The 23,888-nt window shown below is 38.8% G+C and overlaps 1 protein-coding gene across 4 annotated transcripts in view; it reads right to left on the minus strand.

Moving 5' to 3' along the window:
• Positions 1-3,389: 3,389 nt before the first annotated feature.
• LOC101155669 (globoside alpha-1,3-N-acetylgalactosaminyltransferase 1) overlaps positions 3,390-23,888 on the minus strand; it is a 46,579-nt gene continuing 26,080 nt past the window's right edge. For 2 of the 4 annotated variants that reach the window (XM_023953534.1, XM_020714881.2), the window contains 10 exons: positions 13,246-13,284; positions 12,638-12,760; positions 12,278-12,310; positions 11,571-11,705; positions 9,834-9,942; positions 8,155-8,268; positions 7,369-7,485; positions 7,100-7,233; positions 4,100-4,177; positions 3,390-3,997 (listed from right to left, as the gene is read on the minus strand). In XM_023953534.1, the coding sequence (XP_023809302.1) occupies positions 3,850-3,997; positions 4,100-4,177; positions 7,100-7,233; positions 7,369-7,485; positions 8,155-8,268; positions 9,834-9,942; positions 11,571-11,705; positions 12,278-12,310; positions 12,638-12,750 (981 nt within the window). In that variant the 5' untranslated portion in view covers positions 12,751-12,760; positions 13,246-13,284 and the 3' untranslated portion in view covers positions 3,390-3,849. Of the gene's footprint in view, positions 3,998-4,099; positions 4,178-7,099; positions 7,234-7,368; positions 7,486-8,154; positions 8,269-9,833; positions 9,943-11,570; positions 11,706-12,277; positions 12,311-12,637; positions 12,761-13,245; positions 13,285-14,566; positions 14,724-19,710; positions 19,834-23,888 lie in introns of those variants that run through there. The other 2 variants (XM_011492162.3, XM_004067239.4) reach the window with 2 other exon arrangements.

The raw sequence follows: 23,888 nt of genomic DNA on the forward strand, positions 1-23,888 counted from the left end.
CTTGCATCCACAGTGTTGGCGATGGTGAAAACAAAGCATGACAATAATAAATCTGCTTTAACAATATCTGCTGTAACAACATCTTTTTTCCAAGCAGCACATAGCTTTAATGTTGCAGGAAAGGCGAAGAGCAGACCCCCCCTGAGACCTCATAAATTTTTACGCAGAAAAGCCCCCTCTGCTTCATTGGGTGAGTGACAAAAGGAGCATTTCTCAGTTCTCTGGCTTCAAAGGAAGGAGCTGAGTTATGAGTGACTGACCTTCTGGTCAGCTCCTCTAATCAAATTAAGCCATGACTGCACGTATGAAGAATGCATTGGAGCGTCTGGCAGGTGATAAGAGTTGATTTAAAATACATCTGATTCATCCCTGCAGAGGACATTTTGAGAAAAAAGACAGGTCATAGAGAGAGGTTGGACAACTGAAAACACAATTATTTAAAAACAATCCACTCTGGATAATAAAGGTGTCAAAACAAAACAAAAAAAAATAACATGATCAATCAGACTTGTTCGGATCAAAATTTTTTTCCGATCAAGATAGGTGGGTTATACCGATCGTTTATCCGATCGTGGAGTATGTAAACGGTTCATTCCGATCATGTTTCACTACTGCTCTGGTTTAGATGATGTTTAGCTGAGAGAAAAGCTTTGGAGCGCATACGGGACCGACCAGCTGCTCTGAGGAGGCCCCGCGTAAAGCGCCGCTCCGCTCTCGCCCCGCTGGCTCTCCCCTCTCTTTCACCCCTGACGAGGGAGATACGGGGGGGATGCGTGCCCACTGACGTCTGGACCCGGCACCCGAGCTCTGCGTTCGGGCTCCGGTGCGAGTGGACCGAGTGAACCTCTCTGAGCAGAGCAGCCGGATTTATTAATGTGTTTGAGGGGAGGGTGCTTTGTTACGTGTGCGTTTTGTTGTTTTGTTATGTGTGAGAATTCGGACGGCGAGCAGAACCGCCGCTCTGGGTTAGCGGCTGCCGGACTCCGGAGAACCGAGGAGAGCTCGAGCCGACAGTGTGTGAGCTTTTCAGAGCAGAAATGCCGCTCAGTCCTTAGAAACTGTTCAAAAAATCACATGGAATTGTGTTTCCAGTTGTGCCCCGACAAAATAAAGGCTGATGTTTTTCCCACTAATTTACGTGCAGCCAAGCTGCAGATTGCAGCATTTCCCGCAAGGTCCTGGATTTTGTGTCCATCAGGCTAATGTTGTTAGCCCGTGTAAGCCTGTCCTAACCCTTCTTCCAGCTCCGTTCTTCCACAAAAAAAGCACTGACCATACGGATTAAAAATAAAATGATGAGCGAACAGGCGCTTCATAATATTCATAAAATTAATAAAAGCCCATTTGGAAGATCGCCTCGTATATTACCGAGCTGCTGCATAAATATATGTGACAGCAAAGGTTTGCTTACAACGGGACACATTTCCCTTCCGGTATTTTCGACACTACTGCGCATGCCCAAATGATTTATTCCGACCGAAAGTGTGACCCATGTGAACGTTTCTTCTAATCGGAAAAAGGTTTTCTGTGCCCATGTGCACGGTTGAATTTTAACCCGACCATTGATCCGATCAAGATACTTTGCCCATGTAATCACGGCTAATGATGTCGCAGGTTCCGGCCTTCGGAGGCCGGGACAGGAGAACAGGTGGATATCCTGGGAGACGTGAGCCACCCAGGGGACACCCCCCAGCAGCAGTTGGAAATGGCATCTGTGGCGCTCAGGACAAATGGGCCCGACTGCCCACAACAAGGTACCCAACAGCGGAATGCACAGACCAGGGGCAGAGGGCTTGGCGGAAATGAACAGCACCCATGACCGCTCCAAGCCCCTCCTCCACCCTGGTGAGGACCAGAGGTGGCAAGTCGGACCACATTTGGTGATGCAGGAGCCATGTTCCCTTTCAAGCTCAGAGGTAACTCCATGATGAGTCTAATGGACACTGGTGCAACGTGTTCCTCTATAAACTGTCAGTTACCTCCATCTGCTCTGACAAATGAACATATGACTCCTCAAAACCTGCAAAAGACCGTCCGACTGACTTTTGACCAGATGGTGGAACATTCATTTGTGCATTCACCACACACGCCTGTGAATCTGTTGGGACAGAACATTTTTGTCAAAACAGGAGCCAGCATTCTTTCAGATCGGATGCCATGTCACACACCACAGCCAACCCCACTGCAGACATCTGCTGGATCCAGAGGCCCCTGACAAGCCAAGTGTGTTCCATGAATTTCAGGTATGGAAGCCATGCATCCTGTCCTTGAAGCCATATTTCTCCGCCTCCGGTGACCTGAACTGCAAACTCTGTTTATTTTGCATTCACACACTCACAATTGCAATTGTACCGGAAGTTAGACACAGCTGTATCTCACATAGAGTTAGCATTCCCCTGGTCAAGAGGCTCGGAAACTCGAACCTATGACTAAAAGGGACGTTATCAACACAAACTGTCTAAACTGTGCTTTTTAAGGTGTTCACTTTTCTCCCTCAATAAAAATGTACAGGATAACTTTGCCTTCAACGACTAACTCCTGAGTTCTGGAGCATTTCTGCATTGTCAGTCATCGCAGCAGAGAGAAGACAAATCATGAAGATGCAGAGATGATGTTAAAAATGCTCTCTGATGTTTCATGGTCAACAGGTTCATTTGATGTTGGTTCATTAGAATCAGCTTTATTGGCCAAGTGCAGTCATATTTTTCGGTAGCTCCACTCTGCACTGGCGGCTCCTTGGTCACAATTCTCAGTCCGCAATTTAAGAGAAACTGCGTAACAACCAATTGTTAACTAAGTCTTTTTTTCTGCAAATCTGCATAAACGCAACATTGTTTTTTTTTTGTTTGTTTTTTAGAAGAGCGAAACAGTTAATCCAGGGGGAAAAAAACTAGGACAAATGGACAACATCCTTGTCTTAAGAATAAAACTGAGAAGATTTGTACTTTAAACTCCGTTGAAAACAGTCGGAGCTGAGATTATTTTATGAAAGACAACTTTTGTATGAGCTGTTCAACAATGCCTGACTCATTCTTTTTTTAAACAGCCTCTTTCAGTCAAAGTTTGGTTTATTAATATCTTTGTCTCAAAATTTCGCAAATGCAGATTTTTCTTCAAGTCTAATTGACTTCACTTATACCGGTCAACATTCTTGGCCTAGTGTGCAGTATAGTTTTAAAATGCTGATTTGTCCTGACGAAACAAATGCCTTCACTTTAAAATGTCAATCTAATTTTTAGTAATTATAAATGAGGATTTCCATTGACATATTTAATATTGTCTGGACTCAGCTGGTAGGTCACTGTAGCAGAGAAGCAAGAACCAAGCTGCTAATTATTTGGCTAATTCGTACGCATTATCAGGGAGGAAGAAGCAGAGAGAGAGACAGATTATGTAATATTCTTCCAGAAACTCATTTATTTGAACTCAACCACAACAGTCAAACGGCATGCACCTAACTTCTGCTCACAACCCTCTCACTCATGGTTTTCACCCAAGATTCCCCACTTCCCATGAGTCATAGAGGCTGAAGTATAACCCCCCAGGTCACCACAATTAAAACAAACGAAAAGTAAAAATATTGTATGATTAAACTGGAATTAGTCAACTTTAATAGAAAATTTGACTACATTAAAGAAAATCTTTGAACAAGGATTAGAGGGAAAAAATTGGAAAATAGTTTGTTAAATGAAAGCTAAGAATATTGAATTAAAGTAGGAAAATATCTGACATTTTAAGATAACACTAAACACTCAGACATACATAAACGTAGGGTCTAAAGACAGAAGGAAACAAAATGCCCCTGAGTTCTCGTAAAACAAAATGTAAAAACTCTTGTGGTTCAAAACTTTAATGTCCACCATTGGGTCGGACCTCTGCATAGTTCTTCTTCAACTGGGAGATCCTGACAACTTTAATATCTGCTGGTACCGCATCATAATCAGACCACAGATATTCTGGAGACAAAACTTTGGTTGGTTTGTTGTATAGAAGGTACCTGTGAAACAGAAAGAGGAGGAAACTTTAATGTTATGTCTGGTTTCTGGTCTGAGATTGTTGATAGTAGTTTTAGAGATGTGCTAGTTGTAGATCACTATACTTGTTGAGATGGCTCTCTTCCTGCCAAACTGCCTCAATCTTATTCTTGGAATCTTCTTCCGACTGTTCATAGCAGTACCTGATAAAATGAGAGAAGTTAAAATCAGGGCTATAACATAGTTGAGGTCACATATGGCTTGAGTTTTTTTTTTAAAGTCCGTCCAATTCAATCTGACAATGTATCTATGACATTTGGACAACAGAATTTCATTATGTGGCTGGATGGCTCAGTTGGATGCCTGTTGGATTGGTGCATGGTCATGGTTTGTTTCCCTGAAGGTGCGATGTTCTTCATCCAGTGTGGGTCTTTCGGCAAGACCCTTCACGCTACTGCTACTATGTAGCAACAAGGGGGCAAAAGTCTGGGTCTCTCTGTGCCGGTCCCCGACTCATCATGTCTGTACACAATGATATGCCCCGCTTGGCCATCACTGGCTGCAAATGATCACGTGACATTGCTTGGCCTATCAGTGCCGCGAGGAAGTAAGCGCACTCAGGAGTGATTCAACGTGTGAATGTTGTCGAAGTACATAGTGTAATTATTTTCTTCATATTTTAATCCATACAAATTATGTTGAGCAAAAAAAGAAAGTGGTCAGACGAATATGTACAATATGGATTCTCATGTATCACGGAACGGGATGGGAGTCAGCGTCCTATCTGCATGATTTGCAATGCCAAGTTGAGCAACTCCAGCCTTGCACCGGCAAAACTAAAGGAACACTTTGAGAAGCTGCATGGAGATGGCGAATATAAGAACACAACGCTTCCTGAATTCAAGGTGAAGAGAGCCAGATTTGATGATAAGGCCTCTCTGCCTGCTCTTGGATTGGTTCTCATTAACAAACCGATCCTCATAGCATCATATGAAGTTGCGTACCTGATCGCAAATCAGGGCAAGCCACACGCCAGCTGCGTTAAAAACGCCAAATCTGATACTAGGAACAGCGGCCGAAGGTATATTATCTCAAATCCCTCTTTCAGATGACACCATCAGCGAGGAATAGAGGACATGAGTAAAGACATTTTGACTCAAGTAGTCGCAGATCTGATTTCAAGCCCGGCAAAATTCAGCCTTCAATTTGACGAGACCACAGACGTTGCTAACCTAAGCCAGCTTTCTGTTTTTGTGCGGTATGTGAAAGACGACATGATAAAAGAAGAGTTTTTATTTTGTTAGCCTCTTACAACAACAACTAAGGCAGACGATGTGAGGAAGCTGGTGGATGACTTCTTCAGAGACAATACGCTTTCATGGGATATGGTCTCTGCAGTTTGTACAGATGGAGCTCCAGTCATGCTGGGAAGAAAGTCTGGTTTTGGCGCGCTAGTAAAAGCCGATGCACCACACATGATTGTCATTCTGCACAGGCATGCGTTGGCAACAAAAGCCTTGACTCCAAAAATGGCAGAAGTATTAAAAACTGTAGTGGACTGTGTGAATTATGTGCAAAAAGTGCTCTGAGGCACCGCATTTTCAGTCAGCTGTGCAAAGAAATGGGCGCTGAATTCATGGTACTTCTGGACCGTTCTAGTGTGCCGTGGTTATCCCGGGGACAGGTGCTGAATTGTGTTTTTGCCTTGCCTGTGGAATTAGCCTTGTTTTTGGAAGAGCACCAACATTTTCATGCAGATTGCTTCAAAAAATCTGAGTTCATTCTCATTTTAGCATATATGGCAGATATATTTGCAACTCTTAATCACTTTAATCAGCAGATGCAGGGGGTGAAGTCAACATCATGGAAGCAGAAGAAAACCTGAAGGCTTTTCAAAAAAAGCTACTATTATGGAAACAACGAAGAAATAACAATCATTTCGCAAACTTTGCCCTTCTTGACAACTGTTTCAGTAGATGGAAGATGTGTCTGGAATTGGTGAAATTTCTGTACCCATGGAACTGAAACAAGGAATTGTCACGCACTTAGAAGAGGTGGCAAAGTCTTTTGACTGCAGAAGACTCATATCCAGCATGGGTGAGAACGCCGTTCACGTTTGATGTTGAGACAGCAGAGATCAATGATGAATACCTCGATGAAATCATTGAAATTCAGCAAAGCCATGCAGCAACTCTGCAGAACAACAACGTTCTCAACGTTTTGGTGTCAACAAATGAAAAAGGATCCAGTTGTTTCCAAGAAAGCCCTGGAGTTTTTTACACAATTTGTTACAACATATCTTTGTGAGAAATCCTTTTGGAGGATGCTGGACATAAACACAGAGAAAAGGAACATACTTTGCCCTGAAAACGACATGAGACTAGCACTTGCCAAGGTGAAGCCACGCATATCTGAACTGGTCTCTCAAAGGCAACAGCAGAAGTCACACTGATTTGCAGGTATGTAATTTGTTGACAGTTCATGCACAATGTTGGTTTTGTTCTGCACGGTTCAATTTGTGCACCAGTGGAAAAACTATGTCTTGAATTTGGAAAAAAAATCTTTTTCTTTTACAGTAAAGTAGGGTTCGGTGAATGCACTTGTGAAACTGATGGGGTTCGGTAGCTCCAACAAGGTTAAGAACCACTGCTATAGATCATGTGGGATAACTCTGAAAGGTTTAACCTTTTGTGTTGGTCTTTTTGAACTGAGCTTTTTGTAGACTTATTTACTTTTGCGCAGCAGCTCCGCGTTTTAAGTCCGCACTCATATATCCACCCACCTGGAGGATATATGTAGGGCTTGAACCCAGCCTCATTCAGACTGATAAATATACTGGGATTGAGGCAAAACTCATCAAGAAAGAATACAAATCCACATGTCCTGACCCAATCTCAAGACAATGTCCCCTGTATGAATGAGAATCTCTCTCAACAAGTTTGGTTTTGTGTTACTCATAGGAGGTACTGTCAAAAGACAACTAACAAAGTAATATTTGGATAAACAACTTGGTTTGTGTCAATATGTTGATAAAAACATAACTTACTCCTGGTGTTTTTGAGATGGTTAAGATCACAAAAATATTTCAAGCTGTTGCGAGCACATGTGGTGGTGGGTGGGGTTACCTGACAAGGTTATAGATGTCCTCTAAGTATCCCCCCAGGACAGCTGCTGTGTAGTAGTAGTCCCCCTCCCCAACAGGGATGTATGCTCTGGACTCAGGATGTCGCTCATAAGGAAAATTGGCTCTTTCAGTGTTCTATTAAAGAAGGACATTTTGGGGATAATTAATTTGAACAAATGGGGAAGATGTAAAAATTAGAAACTTCCAAAACTAACTTAATGCAACACTTGGCAACAAAATGATGGAAGGATGGAAAATATAGAGTAAAACCTTGTAGTATCCACGGTGAAGGACCGCAGACAGCCGACTGAAAGACTCTGCTCCAATACGATTGTGGAAAAGACTGTCAACATCCATCAAGAAAAGATAATCTGCCTCATTGCGGATCTAAAACCATAAATCAATGAAAAAGTAAACACAACACAGAAAATTCAAACTCAACTACACAATTTTTTCTTGTTGTTAAATATATTGCTAAATGTAATGTAGAGTTTTAATATAGAATTTGAGAAACATTTCGATCCTGGCTGACTTTGAAGAAATTTATTTTCCCTTGACTTAAGAAAATTAAAGTCTATCATACATCATTTACCAGAAGTACTCTTAGAAAAAACTAGATCAGAAAGATTTACCTTGATGTGTTCATACATACATAAAAATATTATCTGAAAGATGTTATCAGATATGATTATAACACAATATGCTTGGTGGAGCTTGGTGGAGCTAAGTGTTCTTATTGCTAAATCAGCCACTCCTCATTGTGAATTTGGGCTCAAACTTTTATACACAAATCTACTGTTTCATTCCTGAAATAATTTACTTTTTGTTGTTTTTAAAATAACATAGAATGGGACTATACAACACCAAAGAATTTTCTGTTGCTCGCACACACAAAGGCTGTCAAAAATTACTCACGTCCAATGTACAAAACTGTTTAGCACCACATACTATAATTCTTTTTTAGTAACTGACAGGACACAATTGGAAAACACTTAATAAATATGATGTTGTGTCTTGAGTGTATCATGACAAATCATGGTGTGCTTGGACTTCCACCTGTTTGTCGATAGTGATGGTTGCCCATTTCATCCTGCCGAACACCACTTCCTGCCAGCGTTTGGCTGAAGGGACAGGAAGAACTGTAATTTTCCGGCCTTTACCTAGAGCAATCTTGAAAATAGATTTAAAAAAAGAAAAGGAAAAAAGACAAAATTTACAATTTTAACTAATTTGAATTCAAATAAAAAACTAAACTCCTTCTGAACACAAAAAAGTTGCTTGAATAATAAGATTTTTCAAGGATACAACCCTTAGACAAACATTTTAATGAACCATAATCCTTTAAAAAAATATATATGAAGTAAAAAAATAATGAAATTCGTGTTTTTTTGTATGAATTAAAATCATGTTAATCCAATGCTCCTGTAAACGGTACTGACCATTTCTCTGAGACCTTGCTGCTTTCTGGAAAATAAACCTAAATGAAACTCAGCCTGTGAGGGAAACCTCCATGTTATTTAACCTAAAGAAATTAAATGCACACTTATGATGTTGCCTGTTGCTGAAGAAAATTGTAACAGTTTTGGCTCAAAATCAAAACTAACTTTTCATGGTAACTGAACTTTGACATCCAAAGTAGACTCTCTCTCTTGCTGAAGAAAACCAGGAAGTCCTTTGCAATTCTAACTCGTTTTCTGAAAATAATAATAATAAAAAGATTGAATATTTGTTTTGTCACAGAGAACCTCTTCTTTAGCACTTATTTCCTCTGATCAAGACTCAAAATAACCTGCTCACACACCGCATTCCACATGTGTCCTTCCATACAAGTGAATAGAAACGTATTCCAGACCCACTTCATTCCCATCTGGGGTCACAATGATCCCACCCAGCAACTGAATGGCATCCAATACCCCCAGTACACCTTGGACACTTCACCAGTGCATTGCAGGGCAACTTCAACAATATTTACATTACTGAACCCAAACTGCTTCGCTTTGCTTAAGTTTTGTTCTCTTGGATAGGAAAACAAGTTTGGGTACATATTTGGAAGGCAATATAAATGACAGGAGTGTCTATCTAAAATAAAGCATCATTTATCAGTTAGTTTGTATTTTGTTAGTATTTTACTATAGTATTTAAGCATGTAATATGAATTCTACTATATTCATAAAGTCATGGTGAATATACGTTATTAATTTTTAATTAAAAACACAATTTGTCTTTTTTTAAACTGGTTCCTTTTGTGATGGTTTGGGTTTCTTTCTATTGGTTTTTGCTTCCCTTCTTGTTTTAGTCATGTTTGAGTTCTGTTTCCTGTTTTATTTTGAAAGGTTTCCTGTTTTGTCATGTTCTTGAGTTTTACTTCCTTGGTCCCAATCTGCCCTGATCATGTTCACCTGTGTCTTGTCAGTCTTGTCTGTATATAAGTCTTGTCTCTGCCTTCCTCTTGGGCTGGTCCATTAATGTCTCTCGTGTAATGGCTCTTGTGTAACGTCTTGTCCCTGACTGTCTTCTGCCATGTTTTCACGTTTATGCCCACAGTTTAGTTTTGTTTTCCTGCACTGCAGCGCTTTTTGTTTAATAAACCCCTTGCCTTGGAACCTTGTGCTCCTGTTTCTGAATTCTGAGTCCTTCCTGCTCACCAGTCCCCCCCACCTGACACCTTTTTCATTATAGTACAAAATGATCTTGTATTCAATGGTTTTACTAAAGCTTAATGAAGAGACACTTACTGCAGGAACCTCCTTTTCATTGTCTGTAAAGATGTAGTATGTAACTCTGAAGTCAGTAAGAAAGTGCTTTTCACCCGTTTCCAGGAAACCTTTCAGAAAACCAGTATATCTGTTCAAATGACAGGAAAAAAAATGAATAAAATATGTTTTTTATACATTATATCTGTCAACTTTACACTGAAAATATCACATTAGGTTCAAAATGTATGCAATTTGACAACTTTTTGTTGTGTATCAAAAATAAAATGTTGCCCTTTGTGGGTAACATTTGGGTATGCAGCCTAGGGGCTGTATGCTTCAAAGAAGCAAAAAAAAAAATCAAAGGGAAAGTTTATTTCCGTTTGTGCCAGAAGCTCTGTCAGACGACAGAGTTATTTGCGCACACATTGTTGCAAAATGGTTTACTACTGACACATGTCAAACATTGAATGTGACTTTTAACCAAAAACCAACACAGAGGCTCAGCCAGCAAAAAAGTTTAAAAAAAAGGAAAACATTCCCAAAGTACAGTGCATTCCTTTGTTTTTAACCCTAGAACACTTTCGCTATAAAAAGTTACACCATCACTTGCTGGGTCATTGTTACCCAATATCATATACCCAACAAAAGGCTCTTGTCATAAAAAATTGATCAAAACATGACAACACAAGGTAAATTAGAGTGGTTTTCTGTTTTAACTGTGGTATGTGTAACAAAATGAAAAAGAAAAACACAGGAAGTTCCCAAAAACATGGTCAAAGATTACTGAAATATTTGGAATTTGAGAACAAAAAATTCCTAAAAAATAATAAAAAAAATACTAGAAACTTGGTCTTTGCCCCACCAATTCCTGTGATATGTGAGACTTCCCTGATGAAGGCACAGACTCCTTGACATGCAACATGTTGAAATTAATCAAAATAGTTTTGCTCCGGTGAAGTTTAAAAAGTTTGACTTTATATGATATTTTTTTTTTTTTTTTTTTTTTTTTTTTTTTTTCCAACTTGTCCTGTCCAACAGCTAGGCAAACAGATGAGAGCTGAGGGCCTCTTGTGTTGGACATATTTTATTTTAACAAGAGGGGTTATTCATCTTCAGACAAACCAAAGGTATGTCTGAATAAACCCCTTTTGTAATTGAGGCCAAACTTTATTAATTTCAATCATGTTTGAAAATCTTTGGTGTTGGACCGGACGGAAAAGGAAAGAGGGGAAGAAGAGAGAGGGACGTTAGAGAGAGGGGGGGGTAGGAGGGTGATAATCGGAGGGGAAAGGGGGTAAGACCATGAAGCAGCATAGAGCAGACAGGCTTACTGGTTGTTTATCGTTACGGTACGGTTCAAATGTAGTACAAAAAGGGCGGGGCCTGTTCACACACACTCAAATATTATCAACACACCTGCTAGCCGCAAAAATGTCCACATGTCAACATGCACACAAAACAGATAGTGTTCACGAACGCATACCTATGCCTTTAAACCAACTAGTATGAAATCTTTCATTCATTCATATTTTGTTTATTTTGTAAGTCTTGATCATGTCATGATGGCCAGGGATTATGTTTTTATTCAGATTTTGAATAGTGTTACAAAAAACCTATTTTGTGTATTTTTTTATTTATTATTTTTCTAAATATAGCATATAAAGAAAAAACTTAAAGGAATTGAAAGTAACTGAAAGTTATATAAGGCCATCCAGCTATCATTACAATCATATATTTGAATCCATTGACAGCTCTGGTTTATAATACTTGACATACTTGCCAACAGCGAAAATCATCACTCCAACTCTTGGGTTGGTTTTCTTGTAGATTGCATCAATAACAATTGGATCAAAGGTCCCCTCCCAGACCAGTGGAACATTCCAGTTTGTCACACAGTTCACATCAGTGCGTCTGAGAAAATACATATTAAAAGCATATTAGTTTCTGTAGTCATTTGAAGGTCAGGTCATTTATAATAAATAATTTAAAGATTTTTCCCAGTGCACAAATTTTTGAGACACACAGAAAGTTATCCTTGAACATTTCCATATATTTCAGTTTTAGCAACCAATATAAAATCATGCAATAACTATTGTGTAGTTCAGTAATACTGTTGTACTCTTCCTTCTCACTTTTTTAAAACCACCAAAGGCCTATTTTGTCCTCCAGGAGCACAAAAGTCAGCAGCAGGAAGTGTACCAACGTGCTCTCAAGTCACCTGGTTTTCTAAAGAAAGCGCGGTTAATAATTATGTTAATTATGTTTGTTTCCTTTACCTGCTTTTGTTTTTTTCAAAAGTTGAGTGGTGAGTTTGCAAATAAAAGGTTTCCAGTTTACACTGTGTTTAAAAAAAGTATTACCCAAGTGAACAGATTGCAACCTGGTTACGCAAGGTAAGGTAAAAGCAGTCAAACCTCCAGATCAATTACTGTAACACCAAGTGTGCAGAAAATTATGATTGTAACTGACTGAAATGCACCTACCCCTTCTGTGTGCTTGGCTGAGGATAAATTAGTCTATGGGAAAAGATCATTACATGATATCATGTGATTAGACAATAAAACAGCAATTTTTGAACAAAAAATATAGCAATGTCTTCATCTTGTTTACCCAACAGGATTGTTTTTTTATTTATTTAAAATATCACTTAAGAAAATGACTTTTCAACAAGTCTCCAGAGCAAGGTTTCTGAAAATGACATACAAAAGTTACATTTAAATTAAAATAGAATTAACAGACAGTTTGCGCAATATTTAAATGCAGGAACGCCCATAAATAATTAGCCTCTAAAAAATTCAAATAGATGTTGGTTTTGTTAGAATAAATTGAAGAAAAACTCTTACCCATTTGGAATTGAAAGGTTCTCAATGCTCCAGCTAACTTTGTTGGAACGATGTTTAGCCTCCACTACATTTGTCTGTTTCTCCATTGTAAGTTCCATGTCGTCAAAACACATTGTTGAAGCGCTTAAAAAGAAAACACATTTTAAAGTTGCATCAAATTAATAATTCTAATGATGTCAGACAGAATCAACAAATAATATTCATCCTGACATATTTAGAATTTGTGGGACTTTTTTCCTAAATGTTTGGGTGAGGAAGTCCACCTTTAGCGATGCGTACATAAGTAAAACAACCTTTCTAACAGACAGTTCATTCAGACGGTTTATTTTTTGTAAGTATTTTAACTAAAAAATGACAGTGTAATTCATTTTGTAAAACTGCTTTCTGATTTTATTCTTACTCAGTTTAAGAATCACTATATGAGGTCTACTTTGCATGCCTTGTAAAATATTATTAAGAGCACTCCCTTTTTTTATTTAAATAGATTTTTTTCTTTCAAATGTCTTTTAATAATTTACCGACACAAAATGTAAATGTAGAGCACGCAAAAATAAAAAACACAACACTTGAAAGATGAATAAAATGAACCACCAAGTCACTCCATTTACCTGTTTCGGATAATATCTTGTGAGTAGCGATAAAAAGTCCTGAAATAAAAAATAGTATTTATTAGTCTATCATTTATGTTCATATTTGAACACATACAATTTTTAATCAAAGCATGATTTACAACATTTAACTGTTGCTTAAGACAATGACATTTTATTGTGAACAATTTGCCTCAGAACAAAACAATACCACACTTTTTACTTACAGTATATTTTACAAGAAACAAATCTGTTTTAGCTCATTTGGTTGTTTTAAATATAGCAATTCAACTGCTGTCAAGAACAATCCCCTGATTTTTGAATCACCTGAAGATGTTTGCTCCGAACCTGGTCCTGATCAATTCACTCAATTACCATTTATTTTACCCAAGTTATACAATGATTTTTCTGTGGCAATAAGAAACAGAAGGGGTACCAATAGTATGTGTAAATGTTTTGTATTGCCTGACAAGAGAGAAAGAAAGTCATTGAGATTTAGATCAATTAAATGGCTCAGTTCACTGATATGCAATGGAAAATGAAGACATATTCAAGTTTGATGGCGCCGCACGTTAAACAAGTGTTTTGTTCAATGAGAAAGTCCTTCAGGCTTATTGTAACTTCACGGATTCTTATATCTGTTACCTGTTGGACTGGATATGTTTACAGTTTGATTTAGAATGAGGAAGTCCTTCAGAATTATTTTAACTTCACGGATTCTTATTACTGTTTCCATTTGGAGTGGACTATGTGGAACAAAAACCAAGAGAGTCAAACGAATATCTTCCGGAACAGAAAATGCATAAGCCATAGCGTTAAAAAAAATCTGAGTCCAACTTGTTTTTTTCTTCTCTGCCTATTATGTAGCAAAAAGTGTGCATTAAAGTTATAATTATTATCATGGTTTTGCTTTGATTTCTTTTCTGACATATTATTTTCAACTACCTGTTTAAAGTTGGTGAATAAAAAGAGTTTAAGCAAAAGTTTAAAAAAGGTAAACTATTATTAAAATATTTTTTTATCTATTTTTCACATTTAAACAGAATATTTGCCTCCGTGTGTTTCAGCGTCATTCCTTACACCTTACATCATTTTACCTCTGAGTGTGAGTGTTTCTTTTGCTATGCTAAAGGAAGGAAAAATACAAAAAGACACATGGATTGTATTGCAATTTTAGCCAACACGTATTTAATGTGCAGCTTAGGGCAGATTTAGTCTGATACTGCTCTTACTGTCTCATGATAACATCAACTTTCCAACAATTATAAACCATGTCAGCCTAAATCACAGAAATATGATATTAGTAAATTAAAAACTCCAACAAGCACAACAGAGGACTTACCATAAAAAGATGAGAAAAACGATAAAGCTTATGAAATAGTAGGCCTTGGAGGGAATACGCAACAAGAAGCACATTCTGAGACCCTTCACTGCTGCACTTATAACTGACAGTGACTGGATTGAGAGATGCATTGGGACTATATTTTATCTAACCTTTTACAACCAGTCAAACAGGATTTGCTCTTTTGAAAAGAAACCAGCTCAGCAGTCTGAAAGAGCCAAGAAAAAAAACAAGAAATTGGCCATGGTAGTTTATTATTGACTATAAAGTGTGGCCAATAAGGATATACAAAAGCAGTGACGATGGATGTCCAAGATGTAACCAGTCACCTGCCACAATGAGTCACGTGTTTTGGTCATGTACTGCCCTAGATAAGTTCTGGAACTCTGCTTTTAAAACTTTTTCACATCTGTATGGAAGGAAAATAGATCCCATTCCATTTACAACCGTGTTTGGAGCTCTCCCGAACAGAGAGGGCCTAAGCTCACATCAAATGAATGCAATAGCTTTTCTATCTCTCCTGGCACAAAGATTGATCCTGGTGAAGTGGAAGGATAAACAGCCCCCTTCCTTTGTCCAATGGGTGAGAGAAGTGATGATGTGTCTACAAATGGAATACTTCAGATATAGTATATAGGGCTCAATGGGCAAATATCATAAAATGTGGGCACTTTTCATAACAAATATTGAGGGTTTGCCATTTACATGAGGCAAGAGATTTTAAAGAACTAATCAGTGTTTTTGGAGGGAGCTGCAGCGTATGTGTATTTAAGTGTGTTTTATTTTATTCAATTTTTCTTTTTTTTCTTCTTTTTTTTAAGAGTAGGTTTATGTGTATTTAGGTCAGTGTCTTTCCAACTTTTTTGAGCCACGGCACACTTTAACCTTGACAAAAATCCCGCGGCACACCAGCATCCAAAAATGTAAAAAGAATTTGCTCCGCCTCCCATGTCTGACTTTTTTTTTTAAAAAGGCTCACAGCGCTCTCAGGACTAGGGCCTCGTCTCGAGGGGACTGTGAGGTTCCATACAGAAAAACAGCCATCTGTAGAGGCCAGTTAACTCTGGAACAGTCTTCCACTGTACTTAAAGGAATGTCAAACATTACAGACCTTCAAGCTTTCAGCTCAAGCAGTGGCTGAAAGCAAACCAGTCCTGTAGCCACTGACTTTTAACTTTCATAATTTACCACCTTTTTGTGTTCTTATTGTATCTGTGACTCTGTTTTTTGTTTTGTCCTGTCTTATGTTTCCTGCCTAGGGACTATGGATGCAAATTAGCATCATTGCTATAATCCAGCATGTTTACACCTATCATTGTTTGATAGATGTTCATTAATGTGCACTGTCCCTATTAAATAAAGTTTAAGTAAACAAAAGTGTGATAATTGTGGCAGAAAAGCTGGAAGTTGCAGCTGTTTTCTCTAAAATTTGTTATAAAAGTTAAGTTAGAAGATTTAAAAACTGTTTGATGTGTGTTTGTTGTGGTTTCAAGACGTTTAACAGGGAAGACTCATTGTGCGCTGAGACGCTGTCACTTTAACCGAATGCATCATGGGAGATGTAGTAAAATCAGCCGCCGAACGAAGACAGACTTGCTTCCCTGAGCTTCATTGTTTTGTTCACTTGTTCTACGGTCTGATACCGTATTCTGTGGAAAGCTACACCGCTAAAGACGAGCTTTAGCTGGTGTTTGTTTGGAACTTAGCGACTTTATGAGCAGAATCGGAACAAGGAAGTGAAGAGTTTAACCACTTCTGATTGGTCAGACTGATGACATGTGATTAACCCTCCAAGAATGATCGGTGCAGACAGTTAAAGGGGCGGGACTTTTCAGAAAACATTTATAGCTGCAGCGAAATCGCGGGACCGTCATTCTTATCAAAATGTCTTTAATAGAATCAAATAAACGCAAAGTGTTTTACGATATTTTATATTCCTAACTACTGTAGGAAAGAAATCTTCGCTTTTCAGTTCTTTTCATCCATGCGTGTTCCGTAGTCGAGAGTGGTAAAGCAAAACAAGTATTCAACCGGATTAAAAATACACAAAGTTTATTTCCCTGACAATAGTTCTATCACAGATTAAAACATGAATGCAGACATATGTGGATTTCCAAGTTAAGACCTACAAACGCACAAGTTACATGCGAATTACTCGTAGATTTTCTTGAGAACCACAGAAAAGAACCACAACAGTCTTTTAAACATGTGTGTTGAAACTCCTCCTCTGGTCGCTCTGATTCGTCAGCTGATAGCCTGCCTGCTATCCCTGGCCAATAGATCAAGGTTGCCAACTTCAGATCCGCTCTGCCTCTCCGGGGCCCATTTTACCGGCGCACACACTCCGATGATCAAAAGAGTCCCAATCAATCATTCCTGGATAACCTTAGGTTCCATTACCGGCATCCAGGGTGAAGGTCGGCTCCAACCTCCACATGAAAACACGAATTTGAACACTTTCCCAAGGATAAGATGTTCAACCTAGATGGTTGAAATGGAGACCATGGCATATTTATTGCTTCTCTGGATAACTCCTAAATTTGCACAAAGAGCATTCTATTTCTTTCACTGAGGTGTGGAGGGGAGGAAGCTTTGCAGCTGCAGCTGTAAACTAAAGAAATGTCACAGAAGAATAAATCCTGAGAATTAAAAATGAGTTCACTTCACACTAAAGATAAAGCTGTAACATAATAAAGAATAACATATGAAAACATACATTTTCTATACTACTTAGTGTTTTATCAGTTCCTAGTGTAGAAGAAGAATATGAAAAAGCATTTTGGTGGATTGCTTTTTCATTTTAATTTTGAGTCAAAAATGCTTTTTCATTTTCAAAATGTAAAAGCATTTCTGGTTTTGAATTTTATTTTTAATTTTGCTACACAATCGCTTCCATAGTTTTTGGTTTATTTTAACTGACTCTTATTTGCGTTTTCTTGTTGTCAATGACGTCAAAAATTTGCCTAGGGAAATCTATATGCAAGATTTGTTTCACATGCCACCGGTTGACAAGTTTTATTTTACTTTTACTTGTATAGGCATGTATATGTACGTATATGTATACAGTGATCCCTTGCTATAACGCGGTTTGCTTTTCACGGTTTCGCTACTTCACGGATTTGCATCGTGCATTGTGTTCTGCATTCTGATTGGCTAAAAAGTCACTCCGCTTCTTCTCTATCTGGGCGTCAATAACGTTGCAGTTTAATATGTGCACGTACGTAAATCAGCTTGCCAAATTTTCATTACTACGTGCAAATTCTCTTGATGGTGGCATGTCGGTGTATAAGGATCTTTTTGCAAAGCAGAAAAAAGAGCGACAACAACTGCCTATCACTATGCTCTTCTCCCGAACAAACACAGCTGCACTGCGGGCTTCAAAATAAGAAAACACTGCAGAGTGGAGTCAGGATGCAGCGGCTCAGTCTGTAGAGCAGTGAAATACACCTGAGTCACTATTTGTCCCACTGTACTTTATATTTTTTTCATAATCATTTTAAATTTTCTCCCGTTTAATCCAATACTCTGGTGGGAAGGGCTAATCTCCGCGATTTGAAGCCTTCTGTTCACATTGATGATTAAAATTATTATTTGACAGTACAGTACAGAGTTATTTGTTGAAAAAAAGGTTTCTAAAGTACTTTTATTTGTGAAACAAATGCTTGAGCCTGTAAATTGGTTTGTTATTTCTTTTCAATGTATAATAGAGTATTTAATTGTATAATAATAGTTAAAACAAATAAAGGTTTCTACTTCACGGATTTTGCCTATCACGGGGTCTTTTTAGAACGTAATCCCCGCGAAAAACAAGGGTTTACTGTATACTTGTTTTTTTTCCTTCTACGACTGTACAGTTCTAAAATAGCTTTTTACATCTATGTGCGTTTCTATAAAAATGGAAAATCTATAAATAAAGTATTTAAATAAAAATCATAGTCCAACTTGTTTTTTCTTCTCTGCCTGTTATCATGAAGTGCTTCGAGAGACTGGTCCTCTGGCACATCAGTGATCACCTCCCCTCTGACCTCGACCCCCACCAGTTTGCATACCGCACAAACCGGTCTACAGAGGATGTCATCGTCTTAGCCCTGCATGCTGAGCTGAGCCACCTAGAGGAGCAGCAGAACTATGTTCGGATGCTCTTTGTGGACTACAGCTCTGCCTTTAATACAATCATCCCGGACATACTGATCAGGAAACTGGACACTAAAGGCCTGCCCCCTCACATGTGCCTGGATAAAGGACTTCCTCATTGACCGGCCCCAGGCTGTGAGGCTGGGCCCCCACCTCTCTCCCACATGCACACTGGCCCACTGGCCCAGCCTGCTGACAACCTTCTACCGTACGTCCATTGAAAGCCTTCTGACGTACTGCATTACAGTGTGGCATGGCAGCTGCACCATGGCGGACAGGGAGAGACTGCAGAGGGTAGTCAAAGCAGCTCAGAGGATCATCGGCTCCCCCCTCCCCTCCCTGTCGGACATCTACTCTTCCCGCTGTTTTAGCAGAGCTGGGAAGATTATGAAAGACAGTTCCCACCCTGGCTCTGCACTGTTTGACCTGTTGCCCTCAGGAAGGCGCTACAGGTGCATCAGATCAAGGAAAAAACGCCTTAAAAACAGTTTTTTCCCCACAGCTATAACGATCCTGAACTCCCACATAAACTGTCGCTGACAGCTCCACCCCCATGTCTCCCTCTTTCACTATGCACATCTCATCAAGTCAACACCATCTCATTATGTGCAATATATTCCCATCATTGTGCAATATAGTAAGTGCAATATATCTCTGCCATCATGGGCATAACTGTTTTTTGTTTTGTTTTAACTACAACCTATCTGTGGAAATTTTCTATTTTCTATTGTGCACTTTGCACCTTTGAACATGTTTTGGTACTTGGTATATTGTATCCTTCATTTTGTGAAATTATTTTATTATTCTATTATTTCTGTGAAATTATTTTCTATGGATGCCAGCACTAAATAGTGAGCTGCTTTTTTCATTTCATTGTATACGCGTATGATGCAAATTGTACATGTGCACAGTGACAATAAAGGCATTCTATTCTATTCTATTATCTATTAAATCTCAGAAATATGATATTAGTAAATTAAAAAATCCAACAAGCACAACAGAGGACTTACCTTAAAAAGATTAGAAGAACGATAAAGCTTATGAAATAATAGGCCTTGGAGGGAATTCGCAACAAGAAGCACATTCTGAGACCCTTCACTGCTGCACTTATAACTGACAGTGACTGGATTGAGAGATGCATTGGGACTATCATTTATCTATACCAGTCAAACAGGATTTGCTGTTTTGAACACAAACCAGCCCGGCAGTCTGAAAGAGCAAAGAAAAAAACAGGAAACTGTTCGTGGTATTTTATCATTAACCATAAAGTGTGGACGATAATAGTACAGTACGGTAATTACAGAATAAGTACAGAAAGTACAGAATAAGTACAGAAAGGTGCATAAGACTTTCGACAATAAATTGCAAATATTTTTAGAAGATTAAATTGGAGAATTACATTTCTAAAATTGGAGAATAAGACCATTGTTCTTTTACAAAGATATATTTAAAGCACAGCTGCTGTAAGTGTGATGCACATTTAATGCATATTATACGGTGGCCCAGAAGCGTCACAACACAGTGCATTCAAACTTGTGCTCTCTCTTCCTGAATAGCGTATTGTGCGCTCAGCTGAGAAGATGATTGGCTGCATCCTTCCATCTGACCAGGAATTATACGTCTCCAGAATCCGGGGACGTGCAAGGCGGATAGCAGCCGACCCTTCTCACCCTGGACATGGTCTACTGGAGCCACTCCCTTCGGGCAGGAGGCTAAGGTCCATCAGGACCAGAACCTCAAGACACAAGAACAGTTTCCTTCCCTCTGCAGTCAGAGTCATGAACACTAGAAAGGTGAGCAGAAGCCTGTTGTCACTACTGAATTTCTGTGATTGAATACATTGCATTTAGGAGAGACGGTTGAAACCTGGAGTCTGCCAATACATGAGATTAATAATATTGAATAGACTTCCGGTTTGTACATCATCGGGATGGCTGTGTAGTGGGAGAGCTCCCGACTGAACCAGAGAAATCAGTCAAAAAAAGCCCCGGGAACGGCGAAATCAACTATGTAAGTTGAATATAACATCGAGGGCAAAGAGAGAACACCAAAGACCAGTGTTTTGCAGCGAATTGGTGGAAGCAAACTGACTTTGAAACGGGCTAACGTTAGCTGCTAAAGCTAGTCACCGGAGGCTTACCACCTAAGTTAACGTTTGCTAACACAAGCGAAATGGCAGAATACAATATACTGCTGCAAGAGCTTAGAGCGTTTCGCCAAGAAAACAACGAAAAATTGGAAAGTGTTAAAGAAGACATCGCTAAAGTGAATAACCGAATGGAAGAAGCTGAGGGGAGGATTGAAAAAGCAGAGGAGCGAATCCAAACAATGGAAGACGTTATGGTGGAGCTAATGCAGGTACACGTGAAGCTAACAGACAAGCTAACGGACCTGGAAAGCCGCGAAAGGAGAGAAAACATCCGGATTTATGGTGTGCCAGAAACATCTGAGCGAGATTCCCCCTCAATGAGTGCTTTTGTGGAAACTTTACTTCGTGAAGGTTTGAAGCTAGAGGGCGCGGAGAATATAAACATCGAACGAGCCCATCGCTCACTAGGGCCGCCCCCCCCTAACGGAGCCTCACCACGCTCTATTCTGGTGAAGTTTTTAAGCTTCAAAACCAAAGAGCAAATACTCCGCAAAGCATGGCAACAAAAAGGCTTTACCTGGAAAGGTAAACAGATATCTTTGGACAATGACTACCCTCCACTCATTCTCAAGAAAAGAAGAGAATATGCAGCTATCCTGAGGATTCTAAAAGACAAGCAGATCCAGTTTCAAACCCTATTTCCTGCAAGGCTGAAGGTGAAGTATGCTGATGGAGTCAAGATCTACAACACAGCGACAGAAGCAAGTGAGGACATGAGCAAAAGAGGATTTCCTGTGGAGGTCATCAAACCACCGGAATCTGTTTTGGAGCGATACAAGCAGCTGAACACCTGGAACAGGGTCACTAGAGGGACCGGCCGCACAGCACCAGGCCCACCGGGTCCGAGTTATAAAGAAAAACTGAGAGCATTCAGGAGAACCGGTGCTGACCCAGCGGTGGAGTGAGTTTTATAAATACCCTGGAAAGGTTTCCCAATGGTAACTTTGGTTTCCGTTTCTGATAAATCAGAATCTACTAGAACTTGTCTGAGGAGATCTTATTTTTATTTTCTTATTTTTACCTTTTACCTTTAATTCAAATAAAAATATTGAGACGTAATGGTCATCAGGTGTATAAGTAACTGACATTATACGTGGTTCTGTCGGTGGGACAATCTCCCACACCTAAAGCCCTGCTCAAAAGGGCCCCCCCTACCAAAGTGAGGAGGACACTGCCTTTAGAGGCTCAACAGGGTCTATTTCTAAGACCCCTACCTTGGAAGTTTAAGTTACCTACATTTGTTTTTAGTTATGTTCAACTGTTAAGTTTTCTTTCTGTTCAGAGTTCAGTGTTCAAAATGAGGAGCAGGGAATATATGTGCAAAATACTAAAATGTGAAACATTATGTATGACAGAAACGTAAAACTGCTTACACTTAATATCAATGGCTTACATAATCCAGTTAAGAGGTGGAAAACATTATCCAAACTAAAACAAGATAAAGCAGAAATAGTCTTTTTACAAGAAACACATCTCCCAGAGGCTGAGCATCTAAAGTTGAATAAAATGGGCTTTAAACACGTTTTCTATTCTTCCCATAGCTCAGGGCGGAGGAGAGGGGTGGCCACCCTGATAGCTGGGGCAGTGAATTATCAACACGTATCAGAATACAAAGACAAAGAAGGCAGGTATATAATGATAACAGGAAAAATCAATAGTATTCTAATAACATTAATAAATGTGTACGTTCCCCCTGGTAGCGACTGGTCTTTTTATATGTCTTTTTATAGACATATTAAAATATGAATATAATATAAAAATATGTCTTTTTATAGACATATTTTTGAAATAATTTCAACAAAAAGTCAAGGAACCTTGATATGCGGCGGAGACTTCAATATTGTATTAAATAACTCTCTCGATTCCTCAAATGGCAAAGGTGACTATAGAATGATTGGGAAAAAGATGAGACATCTCATGGAGGAAATGGGCATAGTTGATGTGTGGAGGGAAAATAATCCAACAAAAAGAGAATATACTCACTACTCACATCCGCATAACGCGTACTCCCGTCTAGATTACATATTTATGTTCAAAAATGACCTACTAAGAGTGAAAAACAGTGATATTGGAATTTGTGCAATTTCTGACCATAATCCAGTTACAGTGAGTCTCTACTTGGCTGGACAGAAAAGAGCCACTGTTTGGAGATTAAACAATAACATCTTAAATTATCCAAATATCAAAGATAAATTAAGCTATGAAATTAAAGAATACTTAATACATAATGATAATGGTGAGGTATCACCAGGAACTCTCTGGGATGCTCTAAAAGCAGTTCTGAGAGGGAAAATAATTAGCGTCTCATCCTACCAGAAAAAAGCTAATCAACAGAAACTGAAGTGCTTAGAAGAAAAACTGTTAAAACTTCAACAGGAGCATTTCCAAAGTGTAAAGACCAAAAATAAGACTGAAATTATAAAATTAAAGAAAGAAATTGACGACATCAATACACTGGCGGTACAGAAAAAACTTGTTTTAATGAAACAAAAATATTATGAAGTAGGCAGCAAATCTTTGAAACTTCTATCTTATAAACTGAGAAAACAACAAGCAGAGAGAGCAATTTATAAAATAAAAAATCCTTCAAGTAAAAAAATTGAAACGGACCAGGAGAAAATTCAACAGTGTTTTCATGAATACTATAAAAATCTCTACTCAGAAACAAACCTAAATAATAGTGACCAAATAGATGCATTTTTAAAAAATTTGGATTTGCCAACTCTAACAGTTGAGCAAAATGAAAAATTGCTTACAGCAATTACTAGTGAAGAAATTCAATTTGCGATCAGAAAACTAAAAAGCGGAAAAATGGCAGGAGCAGATGGGTTTAGTCCAGAATGGTATAAAACGATGGAAACTCATCTAATTCCAACCTTATTAAAAACATTTAACTGGGTGATGGAGAAAAAAATGACTCCATTGTCTTGGAACGAAGCAATAATCTCAATAATCCCCAAAGAGGGAAAGGACAGACTGGATTGTGCTAACTACCGGCCAGTTAGTGTTTTAAACATCGACTACAAACTATTCACTTCT

Source organism: Oryzias latipes, chromosome 3 (assembly GCF_002234675.1).
Source record: "Oryzias latipes chromosome 3, ASM223467v1".
Classification (NCBI taxonomy): domain Eukaryota; kingdom Metazoa; phylum Chordata; class Actinopteri; order Beloniformes; family Adrianichthyidae; genus Oryzias; species Oryzias latipes.